The 18,826-nt window shown below is 42.5% G+C and overlaps 1 protein-coding gene across 1 annotated transcript in view; it reads left to right on the top strand.

The window, feature by feature from the left end:
- Nucleotides 1-18,826, top strand: part of trrap (transformation/transcription domain-associated protein) — a 305,269-nt gene that overhangs the window by 105,861 nt on the left and 180,582 nt on the right. The window contains exons 37-42 of the mRNA XM_073060184.1: nucleotides 1,918-2,046; nucleotides 7,029-7,295; nucleotides 10,471-10,677; nucleotides 12,068-12,226; nucleotides 13,680-13,805; nucleotides 18,283-18,393. Of these exons, the coding sequence (XP_072916285.1) occupies nucleotides 1,918-2,046; nucleotides 7,029-7,295; nucleotides 10,471-10,677; nucleotides 12,068-12,226; nucleotides 13,680-13,805; nucleotides 18,283-18,393 (999 nt within the window). The remainder of the gene's footprint in view (nucleotides 1-1,917; nucleotides 2,047-7,028; nucleotides 7,296-10,470; nucleotides 10,678-12,067; nucleotides 12,227-13,679; nucleotides 13,806-18,282; nucleotides 18,394-18,826) is intronic.

Here is an 18,826-nt window from a genome sequence, read left to right on the forward strand (position 1 = left end):
TCCTATCCTTACTATTGTCCCTAGAATTCTCCAATTTCTTCCCAGTTTTTAATCAATTTCCCTTTAAAAGATTCTATCGGATCTGCTCCAGCCCTGAAGTCCATATTTTAACACCTTGTTGCTTTTATAACCAATGGACATCGTGGTTGGCCTGGATGAGATGGGCAGAAATTGTCTGTTTCTGTGCTGTATGATTCATTGATTTTTTTTTGCTAGTGGCTTTTAAATCTGTGTCCTCTGGATGTTAGCAGTCATTGCAGATTTCTCTGAACTTTCAAATCAAGGTTAATTAGTTTCAAAATGAAACAAGTAGGAACATTTCCTGAGGCTATTGTTACTCACCAGATCAGTAATAAGCGCAGTTCACTAAAGTTCACTTTGAGGTATTTGCTAAGCCCAATTCATTGGAGGTGCTTTAAGGGGAAAGTAGGTGCTCTTCTTGAAATATCACAGAGCTGAGGACTATCTGGAACAGGGCAATACCGTTGTGTGGCAGTTAGCCCAATGGTGTTGGAGTTTGGTGTTCAATTCCAGTGGCGTCTCTGAAGAGTTTGTATGTTCTCCCGTGAGTGCGTGGGTTTCCTCCCGCAGTCTAAAGACATACTGGTTCATAGGTTAATTGGTCATTGTAAATTGACCTGTGATTAGGCTAGTGTTAAATAGGTGGGTTGCTGGTCGGCATGGCTTGTTGGGCCAGATGAGTCTGTTCTGCACTGAATCTTCAAATAAAATAACTGAAGAAGTAAAGAGACCCAGAAAAGGAGCTGAGTTGTGAGGCAGAACAGTCAGACTGAATGGCAAGGCAGGCTGGAACTCCTGCTCCTCTTTGCCAATATTGACTAGCTTTTGTTACTAACGTGTCTATCACTGTGTTTAGAATCACAAACTTGATTCCAAGTTTATTATCATTGTCATTTGCACAACTGCAGTGAGGTACAGGTACAATTAATCTTGTAGCAGAATGGCTAGTCTTGTTTGGAATGGCGGAGGCTGAGAGGAGATCTGTTAGAGGTTTATAAGATTATGAGAGGCGTAGATAGAGTAGACAGGGAGAATCTCTTTTCCAGGATTGATACCAGGGAGCATGCGTTGAAGGTGAGAGGTTCAAGGGGAGATGTGAGGGTAAGTTTTTTACTGGGAGTTGTGGATGCCTGGAATGTGCTGCCTGGTATGGCGGTAGAAACAAATACATTCGAGGTTTGTAGAAGCCGTTTGGATAGGCACATGGATGTCAGGAGGATGGAGGGATATGGACATTGTGTAGGTAGCAGAGATTTGTGTTTGGGTGTTTTTGATTTGCTTTTTAGCTGGTTCGGCACAACATTGTGGGCTGAAGGGCCTATTCCTGAGCTGTACTGTCCTATCACAGGCACTTAGTCAACACACAGAATATAAACTATACTTGTACATAATATAAGACAGTCAAGAATGGGAAATGGTCTTGACAGCACTCAAAATTTTGTGCACTTATGTTTGTAATTTATATCTTAGGTATAAATTGAATGAATATGCATGCTATTATGTTGGGTGAGACTAGAACTAGAGGTCATAGGTTAGGGGTGAAAGGTGAAATATTTAAGAGAATCCTAAGGAGGAATCTTCGCTCGGGGTTGAGAGTGTGGAACGAGCTGCCAGTGGTAGTGGTGGGTGTGGGTTTGATTGCAGCATTGAAGAGAAGTTGGATAAGAACATGGGTGGGATGGATCTGGAGGACTAGGGTGCAGGTGTGGGTCTGTGGGCCAAGGTATTTGGCATGGACTAGAGGGGCTGAAGAGCCTGTTTCTGCTGTAACGCTCTGTGATTCTGAATGACATTTATAAGTTAATCATTGGAGTTGTTGGTCTTGTTCCAGTGGAAGACCTACAGTATGTCCACAGGATGCCACGTGCTGACTGGTTTTGCTTTGTATCTCTGTAGGCTTTGCAGCACATCCTGATCCCTGCTTTCCAGTCCAGTTTTGATAAAGGGGAAGGAGAGCAACTGCTGGGACCCCCAAACCCTGAGGGGGACAACCCGGAAAGCATCACCAGTGTCTTCATCACCAAGGTAAGGTGGAGTCGGCCCATGTCCCTTCCTAATAATTTCATGCCGTCCAGTCTTCAGTTACCAATTCATAGAACAGTACAGAACAGAACAGGTCCCCTTGGCCTACCTCATAGGGTGAATGCACACTGTCTTCTTCTCCAGGATTGGGCATCAACAACCAGAGGGTACAGGTTTAAAGTGAGAGGAGAGTGGTTTAATAGGAACCTGAGGGACATCTTTTGTTTAACCGACAGAACGGTTTGTAATTGGAAAGAGTTTCTAAGGGAGATGTTTGAAGCAGATCATGCCTCCCCAACATCAAGGACATCTTCAAAAAGTAAAGCCTCAGCAAGGTGGCATCGATTATTATGGACCCTTACCACCTAGAACATTATTACTATCACGTGCACGGAGATGTAGGAGCCCAAAGACACATACTCAGTGTTTTAGGAATAGCTTCTTCCTCTCTGCCATCAGATTTCTGAAGTCTCTGAACATCACCTCGTTATTTTTGCGTTTTATATATATATATATATATAATTTATTTAGAGATAAAACACAGGAACAGGCCTTTATGGCTCAACGACATTGCGTGCAACGATTACACCAATTAACCTGCTAATCTGCATATTGTGGGAGAAAACCGACGCAAACATAGGAAACACACAGTCAGAGGAGACAGTGAGAACGTTCAAGTTCCTCGCAGATGGTGGTGGTAACTGAGCCCAGGTCGCTACCGTTGTCATGGTGTTTTTATTTCTTAGTGTAATTTGTAGTATATTTTATGTACTACACTACATTGCTGCTGCAAAAACAATTGTCTTGACATATGTCAAGGATAATAGATCCGATTCAGTGATAAAAATATTAATATTTAAAAGGCATTTAGCTAAGTACAGTACTGTGCAAAAGTCCTGGTTGGGGGGGGGGGGGTGTTGTGTGTGTGTGTGTGTTTCTATATACAAATACAGGGGTTATATCAGGGGTTTCTTTGTTGCCACCAAAGTAGTGTATGGCCCAAATCATTGTGGGCTAAACCCCCTTCGCTCCAAAGATGGACAAAGGCTGCTAAAGGACAATGATGCCATCGATTCTCGATGGAAGGAACACTTTCAGGAGCTACTTAATTGTAACACTGCTGCTGACCTTGAAGTCATCAACCAGCTCCCACGATGACCCATGAAGGAGGACATGAGTAAGCCTGCTAGTATCAAAGAGCTGCAGACGGCTTACAAGAAAGTGAGGAACAACAAAGCCACTGGACCTGATGGAATTCTAGCAGAAATCCTCAAGGAATGTGGCACAGAACTTTTAAATCGTGTTCATGTCCTGCTTGTCAAGATCTGGGACCAGCAGATTCTAGCTGAACTCAGGAACTCCCTGATTGTCACACTCTTCAAAAAAAGGTGACAAAGCTGACTGCGGAAATTATAGAGTCACCTCTTTCCTCTCTACAACAGGAAAGGTACTCATCTGATTTTATGTGACCAGCTTTCACCTCTGGCAGAAAACCTCCTGCCTGAATCTTGGTGTGGCCGTCTAGCCAGAGGAACATTTGACATGATTTGGAATTAAATGACCTTGCCTGGTGTCTCAGGGCTGGGTGTGCCTGGCCTGCGCTACCCCCGCCAGCCCCTGGCACTCCTTCTCTGCCACCTGTGTCCTCCTGCGGTGCTCCACTCCACCCTTACCAGTCCCAACGTCCTTTGCTCCCACAAGATTTACAGACTCGCTCTCTGCTTCATGTTGACAAACATGAGTGAGGTCTCTGTTGGTTAGGGTTGACATACGCAAGCCTGGGCCGTACAAAATGGAGAGCAAACTGTTGCCCATGTAGGAAGCTCCCCCTCTCCACGTATCTGATGAACCCAAAGGAACGGCAGAGACCGATACAGTTTGTTACCAGCAGTGTTACAGGAGTCGCCAGTCAGCATTGAACTCAAGATCTTTCCCTCAGAGTTTTTTACTCCCGAAGCCTTCCCAGTGAGTGTGTGTAGCTGCAAGGCAGCGGAGGTTTGAGATCAGATATTTCCTTTACCTAGATGAGCTGCCAACCACGGCTGATGAGCCCCATCTGCCTGAAGTGACTAGTTTTAAGGCACCAGTAACCTGCCCTTGGCCCTCCTCCTGTCAGTAGAAATTGTTCTGACAGGCTTAGTAGCTAAGCCACACGTGAAGGCCAGGAGCTGGACTTGGTTGTCAGAGGCTATTTGAGGCACGTGCCATTGGGATAGTGGCAGCTTATCCCATTACCACTCCCGGCTATAACAACCTTAAGGAACTACGCTGACTAATATAGTACTGTGCAAAAGCCTTAAGCACCCTAGCTACAGTATGTATATATACCTAAGGGTTTTGCACAGTACCGTACACGGAAAGGTTCAGCGGGATACGAGCCAAACACAGTCAAATGAGACTAGCGGGGATGGGAATCATAGGCAACGTGGACCAGTTGGGCTGCAGGGCCCATTGCTCTGCTGCATAGCCATGACTAATTCATTAGTTCATTCTGTTTACCACAGCTATAAATTGTTAATCAGTATTAAATTGTGATTGAATCGCAAGGAAGACTCTCTTGTCTCACCTGTAGGAACTCATTTCAGCTCTTACATGAACAAGTTCAGTCATGCTAACCATGAATAATTCAAATATTCCCACAATTTAGAAGCTATGAGTTTTCTATCTTTTGGAGGATTGAGGATGCCCATGGCTTTCACACTTGTGTGGAACTAGTTAATGTGTGGAACAGCTGAATTGTGTAAGGGAGACTGAGATAGATTGCCAGAAGCTCCAGGAGTTTTACAGGCAGCAGAGACTGAGTTATTTTGCTTTGAATCATTACCATAGAATGAAACAAGCCAGAAAGACATCCTAGACTCTCCTATTGGAAACATCCTCTCCACATCCACTCTGTTTACTAAGCCCATCATCCCTACTGAGGCATAGGCTGTCCTTCAGCAGCTCACCAGAGACCTCTGTCCTGGGTCACTCTTTCAGTTTGTCCCCAGGTGTAGCCCATCTTCAAATATCCTTCTTCTCCTGGGGTTGAGATCTTTGGAGCTTCTGTTGGTGTTTCTGTAGCCCTGGGTTTTTATGGGATGGGGTTGCTAGCCCCATGCCCAACCCACCTCCTTTTGCAGCTGGGTTTGGGACTGTCCATGGCGGAGTTACACACTATTTAGATAAAATTTAATATTTGATACGTTTCAGTGAGAACTCCCTCATTCTTCTAAACTCCAAGCGGCAGTGCTCTGTGTAGATAGGTCTGACAGTGGGTGGGGGTGGTGTGGTTTTGGGATGTGCCAGTGGTCTACGGAACTGATCTGCTTCTACTCGGTTTTCTTGATGTTAGGATTGATGTGGGGATAATGATAAGTCAGGCTGGGGAGTCTCTTTATTTAGAGATACAGCATGGCAACAGGCCCTTCTGGACCAACAAGCCCACACTGCCAAATTACACCCATGTGACCAATTAATCTATGAACCTGAATGTGGGAGGAAACCAGAGCAGTTGGAGGAAACACACACAGTCACAGGGAGAACATACAGGCAGTGGCAGAACTGAACCCAAGTCATTGCTCTTGTAGTAACTATGCTATTGTGCTACCTCTAGAACCAGGGTATACCATGTCAAAGTAAGGGGTTGCCACTGAATTTACTATCCGAGAACACTCTGGAGGCTGTGTCACTGAATTATACCTGGGGTTCCCAACCTGTTTTATGCCATGACCCGTACCGTTAACTGAGGGGCCTGTGGAACCCAGGTTGGGAACCCCTGTTCAAGGCAATATTTTAGATTTTGAAGAGTTTAATTTAACGCAGAAACGTGATGCTCTGGTAAATCTTCGTTCAAGATCTTACCTAATGGCTAACTCCTGTAATAAATTTGCTTAGCACAGTGCATTTCAGTCACTCTCAGTTCATAAGGTGGGAATAAACTTACATTGTGTTTTTTTATTGTCTGTGCTTTTACATTTGAGTCAGTTAATTATTAATTAACCATTGATAATAGACTCACAATAGTGTAGCCATTAGCACAGCGCTTTATAGCACCAGAGATGAAGCAATTGGGAGTCATTTCCTGCTGCTGCCTGTGGGGAGTTTTTACTGAATCTGCATGGGTTTCATCCCACATTCCTCAGATGTTCTGGTTAGTAAGTTGTGGACATACTATGTTGGCACCAGAAACATGGCAACACTTGTGGGCTGCTCCCAGCACATCCTCGTACTGTGTTGATTGTTGACACAAACGGTGCATTTTACTGTATGTTGCTGTATATGTGTGTGTTAAAGCTGCTCTAATCGCATCCGCGGGACAGCGCCAGCTTCAGTGTTACAACTGAGGGTGCATCCACCACTTCCACTGGCAGCTCGTTCCACACTCTCACCTTCCTCTGAGTGAAGGAGTTCTCCCTCAGATTCCCCTTAAAATATCTCACCTTTCACCCTAAAACTATGACCTCTATTTGTAGACTCACCCAAACTGACAGAAAAAGCCTGCATGTATTTACCCTGTCTATACCCCTCATAATTTTGTATACCTCTATCAAATCTCCCCTCATTCTCTATCCTAACCTATTCAACCTTTCCCTATCACTCAGGTCCTCAAGTCCTGGCAATATCCTTGTTAATTTTCTCTGCTCCCTTTCAAGCTTATTGTTATCTTTCCTGTAGTTTGTTAGTTATAATTGTTGTTGTTCTGCTGAGCATTGTGGTGCTGGAAGCATGTGAACACATCCTCGGACTGTGTTTGTTGTTCATGCAAAAGAAATGCATTTCAGTGTATGTTTCAATGTACATGTGACAAATAAGACCTAGGAGCTACTTGACTATTTGACCCATCGAGTCTGCTCTGCCATTCTATCGTTATTATCCCTCTCAACCCCATTCTCCTGCCTTTGAAACCCTCACTAAGCAAGAACCTATCAACCTGAACTTTAAATACACCCGATGAAAGCTAATCTTTAATGTGTGTCAGTCATTGCATTGATCTTTCTGCCCAGGTTCTGGACCCAGAGAAGCACGCGGAAATGTTGGATGCTTTGAGGATTTACCTGCTGCAGTTTGCTACTCTTCTGGTTGAGCACGCCCCTCACCACATACATGACAACAACAAAAATCGCAACAGTAAGCTGAGGAGGCTGATGACGTTTGCCTGGCCTTGCCTGCTCTCCAAAACCTGCGTGGACCCAGCATGCAAGTACAGTGGCCACTTACTGCTCGCGCACATCATAGCCAAGTTCGCGATTCATAAAAAGATTGTCTTGCAGGTAGACCTTCTACTGTTAACATATCAAAATCAGGTTTATTATCACTGATGTATATTGTGAAATTTGTGTTTTGTTTTAAATTCAAGATTCAAGATTGTTTAAAGTCATTTCCGGTACATAAGTGAAAAGGGGAAAAAAAATAATTGTTACTCCAGATTCAATGCAGCATAAAAATACAATTGGAGAAGAACACAATATTAATAAAGCATAATAAATATATGTAAATGCGTAAGATAGCTTGTATACATAGATATTGAGACGTACAAAAAAGCTGGATGAACTCAGCTGGTCGGTCAGTCCTGACGAAGGGTCTCGGCCCGAAACGTTGACTGCTCCTTTCAACGGATGCTGCCCAACCTGCTGACTTCATCCAGCTTGTTTGTACGTCTTGATTTGACCACATCATCTGCAGTGTACTTTGTGTTTACATAGGTATTGTACGTCCATAAAGTTACGCTGGGTTTATGAGTGTCTGTACCTAAGGTGACACTGACAGGAAATGACGTGTTGGCATTCAGAGATGCTCTTCTGTACACCACTGTTGTAACACTTGGTTATTTGACTTACAGCCACCTTTCCTGTCAGCCTGAACCAGTCTGACCATTCTCCTCTGAGGTCTCATTGGCAAGGCATTTTTGCCCACAGAACTGCTGTTCACTGGATGTTCTTTTGTTTTTGCACCATTCTCTGTAAACTCTAGAGAATGTTGTGCATGAGAATCCCAGGAGATCAGAGTTTCTGAGATACTCAAACCACCCTGTCTGGCACCAACAATCATTCCACAGTCAAAATCACTTAGATCAAATCAAATTTCTTCCTCATTTTGATGTTTGGTCTGAATAACAAGTGAACCTCTTGACCATGTCTACATGCTTTTATTTGACCATGTGTTGCTGCCACATGATTGGCTGATTAGAGATTTGCATTAATGAGCAGTTGTGCAGGTGTACTTAATAAAGTGGCCACCAAGAGTATAAAAGAACTCTGATTTAAGCTCTGACTTTTTCCCCTAAATCAATTCACATTGTTTTTGTAATGTTAATGTTCTCTGTTAACCGGTGTTCAAGATAGCACACAGAAAGTACTGGAGTAAATCAGCAGGCCAGGCAGCACCATGTGAGGGGAAGTGAACAGTTGACGTTTATTCCCCTCCATAGATGCTGCCTGATCTGTTGTGTTCCTCCAGCATTTTGATTATTAGCATCTGTAGAATCTCTGTCTTCGAGTAGGAAGGTGGTAAGTATGCATATTAAACAGTTTTGCACTTAAGCTACATTAAGTCAAATTGCAGCAACACATACGCCCATGGGTGTCAAATCTCACTTCTGGTGCATTGGTAGTGTATCGAGGAATTGCTTCAGTACTGAGGGCTTGCACAGGTCCTTTCCAATATAAAACCGATGTGTTATGTACCTGTTTGTGATTGTATGCAGTCTCATGAGAATTGTATGAAAAGGGTAGGGAATTAGGGGAGTCCTCCATCCTCAGCCAATCCTTCCCAAAGCTCAGCACTTAACCTCTCATCTCTTTCCCACTTGCCAGAAGTTAGCATGAGGGAAAACTGAAAGTCATTCTTGCCAATAAAGCTATAGTCAAAGAGCTTCAGAACTATTTAATTTGGCTGTGGAACACTTTAAAGCCATGGTAAGGACACAAACCATTTTCAGAAAAATGCTTGTTTTCCATATGACTCAGACATGCTTGAAGTTGAAGTGAACAGAATAGAGGGACGTCCATTTAGAACAGAGATGAGGAGGAATTTTTTTTAGCCAGATTGTAGTGAATCTGTGGAGTCTTGGCTTTGAAGGGCAAGTCATTGTATATATTTAAGGCAGAGGTTGATAGGTTCTTGATTAGTCAGGGAATGACAAGATACGAGAAGAAGGCAGGAGATTGGAACTGAGATGGAATTGAATCAGCCATGATGAAATGGTGGAGCAGACTTGATGGGCCAAATGGCCTAATTCTGCTCCTATACCTTATGGTGTTATATCAAAGTGCAGCTCTTGTATTCTGTTTTTGCTTTGTATTTCTGTTTTACAGTCATTTAGTGCTGATGCTTCGGAGTTTCGAGACGAGCAGTTTGTTTATTTGAAAGGACTTGCTATAAGTTTTGTTTTGGTGCTTAGTCTAGGTATGACTGAAATAATAACCTCAATTTATATTGGTATTTGTCACATGTACCAAGATACAGTAAAAAGCTTGACTTGCATACTGTTCACGCAGGTCAGATCATTACACAGTGCATCAAGCTAGAATAAGGTAAAACAATAACAATGATTTTTGCCATGACTTGAGTACCTTAGTTATAAGGAAAGGTTGAATAGGTTAGGATTCTTTTTCCCTGGAGTGTAGGGGAATGAGGAGAGATTTGACACGTTTTCAAAATTATAAGATGTACAGATAGGGTAAATGCAAGCAGGCTTTATCCGCTGAGGTTGGGGTGAGACTGGAACTAGAGGTCATAGGTTAAGGTTGAAAGGTAAAATGTTTAAAGGTAACCTGAGGGGAAACTTCTTCACTCCGAGGGTGATGAGAGTGTGGAACGAGCTGCCAGCAGAAGAGGTGGCTGCAGGTTCGATTTCAACATATAGGAGAAGTAGGGATAGGTACATGAATGGGAGGGATATGGAGGTCAGTGGTCCAGGGTATGGGTTGATGGAGTAGGCAGGTTAATAGTTCGGCATGGACTAGATGGAACGACGGGGATGTTTCTGTGCTGTAGTGTTCTATGACTAATAACTTGCTGAGTTCTGAGTTGATTTGCTGAGCATTGTGAGCATGCGATGATGGTGCTGGTATGTGTGGCCATACTTGCAGGCTACCCCAACGCATCCTTAGATGTGTCGGTTGTTAATGCAAACAACACATTTCACTGTATGTTTCGATTTACGTGTGATGAATAAATCTGAATTTGGATCAAGTCCTTATCCAGACATTGAAATGCTATCAGTGATTGCTTCCACCACTCTCTTGCGGGACTGTCCAGGTATTCACCACGCTGGTCGAAAGGTCTCCCTCAGGCCCTTTCTAAAGCTCTCACCCCTCCCTCTAAGTGCTCTACTAGGTGCATATTGTAGCTTGAGGAAGGGTGATGGGCTAACTGGGTATGAATTTAAGATGCATCATCAGGTTAAGTGTTCCTAAAGTAAGTTTTGAACACTATTCTGCACAGGTGTTCCTCAGTCTGCTAAAAGCCCACGCGATGGAGGCTCGATTGGTGGTCCGACAAGCAATGGCCATTTTGACTCCAGCTGTTCCTGCTCGGATGGAGGATGGCCATCAGATGCTTACCCACTGGACGAGAAAAATCATTGTGGAAGAGGGGTACACGGTCCCTCAGCTGGTCCATATCTTGCATCTGATAGTTCAACATTTCAGGGTAAGTTCCCTACCGTTTCTAACACTTTCAATACAGATGTGCATAAATTGTTTGAGACATGTCAAGGGTGTCGGCGTCCATTTCTTGGGAGGCATGGTAGTGTAACGTTACTACAGCGCCAACGATCAGGGTTCAATCCCCAACGCCGTCTGTGAGGAGTTTGTACGTTCTCCTTATGATCCTGTGGGTTTCCTCCGGTGCTTCAGTTTCCTCCCATGTGCTGAGAACGTACGGGTTAGGGTTAGTAACTTGTGGCCATGCTACGCTGGCGGCAGAAGTGCGACAACATTTGCCACTGTCCCCAGCACATCCTCTGACTGTGTTAGTCATTGACGCAAACATCACGTTTCGCTGCGTGATTCAAGCTTTTAATGTATCTGTGACGAATAAAGCTAGTCTAATGTAAAAGGAGCAAGGGTTTCTACTTCAGGGTGTTTCCTCACCTCTGTTGCTCTGTCCTCCACTATCAACAAACGTCAGGTCTTTGGACACGGGAATATCTTGGTCTCTGGGTTCCTTTCCAAGTCACAAACATGGTTTTAAAACTGTATCTTCAATCCTTCGTCATAAGTGGATTTAAATCCTGGAATTACCTAACCCACAGCTTTGAGGGATTACCTTCATCAGCAATGGTTGAAGGAGGTGATTCACCACCTATAGGAAGCACATTCAGGATTGGACAGTGAATTGTGGCTTTTCCAAAGATCCAATTGTTTGTATTTGTCATAAACTGATAGTTACTGCAGGGACTTGTCAGCTATGCTGTTACTGTTTCATCATTTGACGTTAGGGTGGTAGGAGGTGAACTTGATTAATCTCAATTTCCATCTTGCCCACTTTAACACGTACCCAGCTAGATCAACACATACAAAGTGCTGGAGAAACTCAGCAGGGCAGGTAACATCAACGGAGGGGAATAAACAGTCGCTGTTTTGGACTGAGACCCTTCTTTAGGTCTGGAAAGGAAGGGGGCAGAAGCCAGTCCTAATGAAGGGTCTCAGGTTGAAACGTTGCCAGTTTATTCACTTCCACTGATGCTGCCTGACTTGCTGAGTTCCTCCTTCATGTTGTGCGTGTTGCTCTCGATTTCCAAATTTGCTCCGCTGGTCTTGTATTGGAGATACAGCTATTGGATATTTTGGGTCTAGACCTGAAATGCTGACTGCTCATTTGCCTTTATGAGTTCCTTCAGCGTTTTGTCTGTGTGTTGCTCCAGTTTTCCAGAAGTTGCACAGTGGCACGGAGATACAGCTATTGGAGATACAGTCTTGACGACGGGTCTTGCTCTGAAACGCTGACTGGTTTTCTCTCTGCACGAGTTTCTCCAGCGTTTTGTGAGTGCTGTGACGTTTATAAAGGTGACAGTGTCAGGGGCAATTCTTTTCTTCAGGTGTATTTCCCGGTCCGGCACCACCTCGTGCAGCACATGGTCAGCGCCATGCAGCGACTTGGCTTTACACCCAGCGTCACCATCGAGCAGCGAAAGCTGGCTGTTGATCTGGCCGAAGTTGTTATTAAGTGGGAGCTGCAACGGATCAAGGACCAGCAGGTGAGAAAGCAAACTTGCCGCCTATATCCTCCAAATCTACTAGGCCTTAAACCTGCCCTCTGTTATGTGGATCAGTTTTTCACCATCTAGCCTGTCTACCTACCAAATATTGAAAGGCTTAGATAGAGTGGACTGGGAAAGGACCAGTGGGCACAGCCTCAGAACAGAAGAGATGAGGAATTTCTTTAGCCAGAAGATGGCGAATCTGTGGAATTCATTACCACAGATAACTGGAGGATGAGTCATTGAGTATATTTAAAGTGGGGGTTAATAGGTAGTAGATTAGTCAGGGTGTCAAAGGTTATGGGAAGAAGGCAGGAGAATGGGGTTGAGATTGGATAACAAATCCACCTTGATGGAGGGGTGGAGCAGACTTGGGCTGGAGGAGATGTGATGGGCCGAATGGACTAATTTCCATGTCTTGTGATCTAAATGGCCCCAGTCTAAAAGCAGGACAACTGTTAATTAAAAATTTTAGATTCATGATTTTAAAAAGAATAGATTTTAACACATCAATGCAATGTTTTAAAAAGTGGCAAGAATTGAATTCCTTTTTGTTAGAGCTGTTGATTTAGTTTTGTTTGCCTTGATGCCAAAAGAGTAGTGTTGTTTTCAAAATCACTAGAGTTACTTCTATTTCACTCACTTATCCCTGCCAATGTAAGGGTCCATCATTCTGGTTCATCAGTGGGCTTAATCTTATGTCTTGGTACAAAAAAAGGAGATTGCTTAAATTGGTTCCTTTATTTTCCTGCTAGAGTTTCTCACTGGTACTAAATAGGCATTTGATGCTGAATCTGGTTTATTTTTCACACAATTCTTATACGACGGTGTCTGATATTTCTAAAATCTAAATGCTGACTTTATACGATATGAACTTTGTTTAACTAGTTGGTTTGATCAGCAGTCTTGGGATTGGATGTTGGTTATGATTTAAAACTTCTCTTTATGTCATCACCCTGCATATTCTCACTTAAGACCTGAAGGGAAGGAGAGGGTGGCACAATAGTGTAATGGACAGCATAATGCTATTGTAGCACCAGTGACCTAGGTTTAATTCCCACTGCCGTCTGTGAGGAGTTTGTGTGTTCTCCACATGATGGTGTGGGTTTCCTCTAGATGCTTTGGTTTTTTCCCCACAGTTAATTAGCAGGTTAATTAGTCATATGGGTGTAATTGGGCAGCGGAGGCCCATTGGGCTGAAAGGGCCTATTACCGTGCTGTATCTAAATAGAAGTAAAATAAAATGGAAAAATGGAGTTTATGTTACACTCGCTGTGAGTAAAATCATGCAAAAAGTTTGGTGTGGCATGCCTCATCTGCAGTCCACTGAGCTTCAAAGGGGCATTGAAGTCAAGAAAGGCGCTAGATAAGTGTAGCTTGCTTTAATGTGAGACTTGATTTTGGAATATTAAAATCATTATTCTTGCAACCTCCCACCTTCAATCTGTAGCCTGATGCTGATCCAGATCTGAACGGCGGTGGAGAAGGAACCAGTGCAGCCAATGGTAACGTCAAACGCGGCCTGTCTGTCGATTCTGCTCAGGACGTGAAACGTCTCCGAACAAATGCGGGAACAGTGAGTACAATTCAGATATGAAGCATTGTGTGGATTCAGATTCAATGCTTGAATTATTGAGTTATTTCAATTTTCAGAATCAGGTTTTATATTACCGGCATATGTTGTGAAATCTGTTGTTTTGTAGCAGTATAGTGCAATATATAACTACAATAAACTACAAATTATAATAAATTTAATTTATAAATTAAATAAAGTAAGTAGTGCAGAAAGAGAGAGAAAAAGAAAAGAAATAGTGAAGTAATGTACATGGGGGTATTGTCCATTCAGAAATCTGATGGCGGAGGGAAGAAGCTTTTACAAGAGAGTGATGGGAGCCTGGAATGCGCTGCCTGGGGTGGTGGCAGAGGCAGTAACATTAACGACTTTTCAGAAATGTTTAGATAGGCACATGAATGTGAGGAAAATGGAAGGATATTAGAACATTAGAATAGTAGAAAATATTTGATGAGAGCAGGCCCAACATAGCTTGCCAAATTCCTATTCACATAGTGTGTTGGAATAGCTATCGAGTTCAGATTTGTAAGTCCCTAAGGTACTATTCTCAACTGCACAACTCGTTAGTTTGTTCCATGTGTCCACAACTCATTGTGTAAAGAAATGCTTCCTGATATTAGTCTGAATTCTCCCTTTAACCCAAGGGTGGCCATGCGTCAATTTTTTCACGCACGAGTTCAGATGCGACATACAACTCTTGTACCCCCCTTCAATTCTTGTAAAATATGTTAATATAGACATATTTAGCATTTTTACATGATATACTGATTTAATATAAAAACAAGATAAACATTACTTACCTTAATGAGACTTTTAACAAATATATTTTGTCTTCAATTGATTTCTTCCTTTTTCTTAATCACATATTCTTTCCGTAACTCAGACCCAAGCACTAGCTTCAGTTTTCCTTCTATTTCAGTCTGATGTTGTGTTTTATAGTGTCTATTAAGATCATGTCTTCTATTATGTGAGAAAGAGTATTCACAAACAATGCAAAACGGTTTTCCTGATGGACCCGCTATAAATAAGAATTCATTTTCCCGCTGTTCTTTGAATTCAGGCTTACTATCACTTTCTGCTTTTCTTTTGCACTGTGATGGGTAGCTCAATGTAAAAACAAGGCTTAATTTTCAAAAAAGTACAAAACTGCAAATGTTCACAAAGGACAAACAAAGCACAACTCTGTAGCATGAGTGTCAATTGTAAACTGGCAAAAACCTGCGACGCACCGCTGGTGCAGACACCTGGCGCCTCGGGATCAAACAAGTACCAAACGTGTATTGAACAGTTATGGAACAACTGCAGAACAAAAGTCCTTCTTTCCTAGTTTGACTCATTGAACATTTTTTAAAATTGAAAACAGATTAATGTGAAAGAAGTTAATATTCGCCAAAAGATGTGCACGAAATAATAAAAACGCTAAAAATAATTGCTAAGTTTTAGATTTATTCTCAGTAAAACCCATTTCTAGCTCTAAGCTACTTGAGTTCCTGTTATAGATTTTTTTCCTACAAATCGGTTTTTGGTTAATACTTTTTGCATGAGTAGGCTTACTTTTTGTTATCACCACTGGGGTGCAATGCACCACTTTTGCCGCATGCGCCATAGTTTGACCATCCCTGCTTTACCCAGTCTCCACCTATGGCCCTGTGTCCTTGTTGATGGATTAATTTTGAAATAGCAGCTGGCATCCATTTATACCTTTATTGATTTTAAACACTTCTATCATGTCTCCTCTCATTCTATGTCTACTTAGGCTAAAAAGATTTATTTATTTAAATCTTTCTTTGTAGCTCATATCCTGCAGACCTAGAACGAGTAGTCGTCCTTCTCTGAACTTTCTCCAGTGCCTTCACATCCCTCACAAAATATGGAGACCAAAATTGCACACACTACTCAACTTGTGGCCTCACAAGCACATTATACAGCTTAAGGAGAACATCTCTAGACTCCATTGAGTACAATATAGTCCAACATTCTATTAGCTTTCCCAATCGCTTCTGAGCATTGATAACGATGAGTCTACCAGGGTACCCAAATCCTTCTCATACAGTGCTTTCTCTCAATACCGCCGCCCCAGTATAAATTTATATCTAATATTTCTACTTCCTGTATGTAACACTTTACATTTACTTACATTAAATTTCACCTGCCATTTATCTGTCCACATCTGGATTTTGTTTAGATCTAACTGTATTGATTCTGCTGCCTGAATGTTATCAGTCTGTCCCCCTAATTTTGTGTCATCTGCAAACTTTACTAGTTTATTTGTATGTGACTATCCAAATCATTAATGTAAATTGAAAAGAGCAGCAGCCCCAAAGCTGATTCCTGTGGAAACCTGCTTTTAACATCTTTCAGGTGTGAAAATGATCCTCTCACCTTAACTCATTGTTTTCTGTTTCTGAGCCAATTCTGCACCCATTTGCTCAACTCGCCTTGCGTCTCTACCTCCTGTAATGTGATTATTAACCTCTTGTGAGGTACCTTGTCAAAAGTCCAAGTAAATAATATTTACTGCTCTATTGTTATCATAAATTTTAGTTGCCTCTTTATAGAACTCCAGCATATTAGGAAAACATGATTTCCAAATGCTGGCTTTCGGCTAACATGCCTTTTCTTATCAGTCGCTTTTCCATCTCATTCTTTACTAATGATTCCATTATCTTACCTATGATGCACGTTAGGCTTATTGATTTAGTGTTACCAGGGTCAGTGTGGTCACCCTCCTTGCATGCAGGGGCTACATTAGTCTATTTCCAGTCCTTGGGGATTTCACCAGTCTTCACTGACTTTTGAAAAATTTGTGGAAAATGAGTAGGCAGGAAAGCTATTAGATTATTAATTTAGTTGGTTTGACACAACACTGTGGGCCTCTGCTGTACTCTTCTATGTTCGCTAGTCTACTGAGAAATTTTAGATAAGGGAGGCTTTAATCTTGCAGGACGTTTGATGCCATGTAATTGCCATTTGCCAATTTTTTAATAATTTTGTGTATTTTTAAAAATAATCTAAGGGGCACCCATTTAGGGAGCTATAAAGAGTTGCTATCCAGAAGAATCTAATGATTTAATTGGGATCTCTGAAGGATGCCAGCACTTTTTTTTACCAAGCCATCTTGCAGCCTGCTGTGGAGGGGCCAGCATGGCAGCACTTTTGGTTTCGCTGCTGTCTCACTGCTCCCGAGATCCAGGTTCACTCCCCACCTCCGGTGCTGCTAGTGTGGAGTTCGCTGGTTCACTCTCTGACCTTTTCCATCCTGTCCCTTGTTGTTTATACAGATCACATCATTACACAGTACAGTAAAGTAATAACAGAATGTAGAATAAATTGTTAGAGCTACAGAGGGCGTGCAGTGCAGGCGAACAGCAGAGTGTAAGATAGTCTCAGAACAGAGAGACGTCCCTTTAGAACAGACGAGGAGCAATCTCTTTAGGCAGAGGGTAGTGAATCTGTGGAACTCTTTGCCATTGTGGAAGTGTATCTGTAACCCTGAAGTCTGTATGAATGTATAACTTTTGTAAAATATAATATGCCAACATGGAACTTGTGTGATCTCAGAGTGCTTTGCTGGTTTGCATGGAGGCTTACAAGCAGTGTGTGTGCATTTTATAGCAGGGGATGTGTTTATGTCAGCGAGGGCTTTGACAACAGAGAAAAGTGACACAGCTGTCAAGAAGGGAAGAATCCTCGAAAGATAAATGGGCTGATTAAAGACAAATGCACCCATGTAGATAAGGAAGGAATGCAATTATGGGGTGGAACAACCTCAAAGACATGAAGTTGGTGAATGACTGGACTTTGTAAACGTATACAAATGATTTGTTTTGAGCTGCAAGATTGAATCTACCTTCTAATGACGTAACGCATGGAGGTAGACTCTCCCTTGCAAGTAGTAAACGCGCTTATAATTTGATCCACTCTGAATTTGTTGTAGTTTGTTACTGTATATTAGGAGGCCTAGCTGAATGGTATATGACATCACATATGGCTGGGGAGGCCAAGTCAATGAGTGTATTTAAAGGGGAGGTTGATAGCTTCTAGGTTAGTCAGGTCGTCGAAGGTTATGGAAAGAAGGCAAGTAAATGGGGTTGAGAGGGATAATAAATTGGCCATGATGGAATGGCAGAGCAGACTCATTGGGCAGAATGGCCTAATTCTGCTCCTATATCTTATGGTCTTACAGTATTAATATGAGCTAGATTGTGGTCAGTGGAGCTCCACGCAATGAATCTGACATAGAACCACTGGGCCAGGTGAAGGCCATACTTTAGGACTCCGGCCTGTGAAATTGATCATCACCTGAGACTTGGTCTCCTACTACACAAGTTTAGTAATGCTTACACAAGGCAAGTGTACGCTTTCCTTCTGCAGTGGGTCACACCAAGATTAGTTAGAACTTGTGTCTGCTGGATTTGGTGTCAGTTAATTCTATATCTGATTGCAAAGGAACCTGAATTTGTGTTTCTTTAATTGATAGGTGTTTAGCCGTAGCCAGTCACTGACCGGGGCTGATCATCTGCTTTCAAAACCCATTGACAAACAGCACACTGATACAGTGGTGAATTTCCTCATCCGGATTGCCTGCCAGGTAAAGGGCACATTTTGTGATGCTAATCCCTGAACTTTGAACTGTCCTGAACTATAGCATTAAAAAATGTTAATATAGTAAGATGCTTTAATTTGTTTCCCAATGCCAATCCTATGTCTTTCTTTGCCCTCTGGTGTTTATTTGATCAAGATTTTTGACCCACAGCTTGCTTAATTCACTTGGTCATAAGCTTGTCTTGGATTCCAAGAGTTTCAGTTCAGTTTCCATTCCAGAGATTCAAGTGAGTGATGTAAGCTGCCACTGCATGTAGAACAAGTGCTTCACTTCCACAGACGAGATGTTTGACCGAGGACATGTCTATTTCACTGAGGATGTACACTCTGTCTGCTGTGGCCAACTGGAGTTCCTGCTTACCAGCTGATTTAAGTTCTCTCTCCATTCCCATACTAACCTCCTCCTCTGACATGGTGAG

This window comes from Hemitrygon akajei, chromosome 11 (assembly GCF_048418815.1).
Source record: "Hemitrygon akajei chromosome 11, sHemAka1.3, whole genome shotgun sequence".
Lineage (NCBI taxonomy): Eukaryota > Metazoa > Chordata > Chondrichthyes > Myliobatiformes > Dasyatidae > Hemitrygon > Hemitrygon akajei.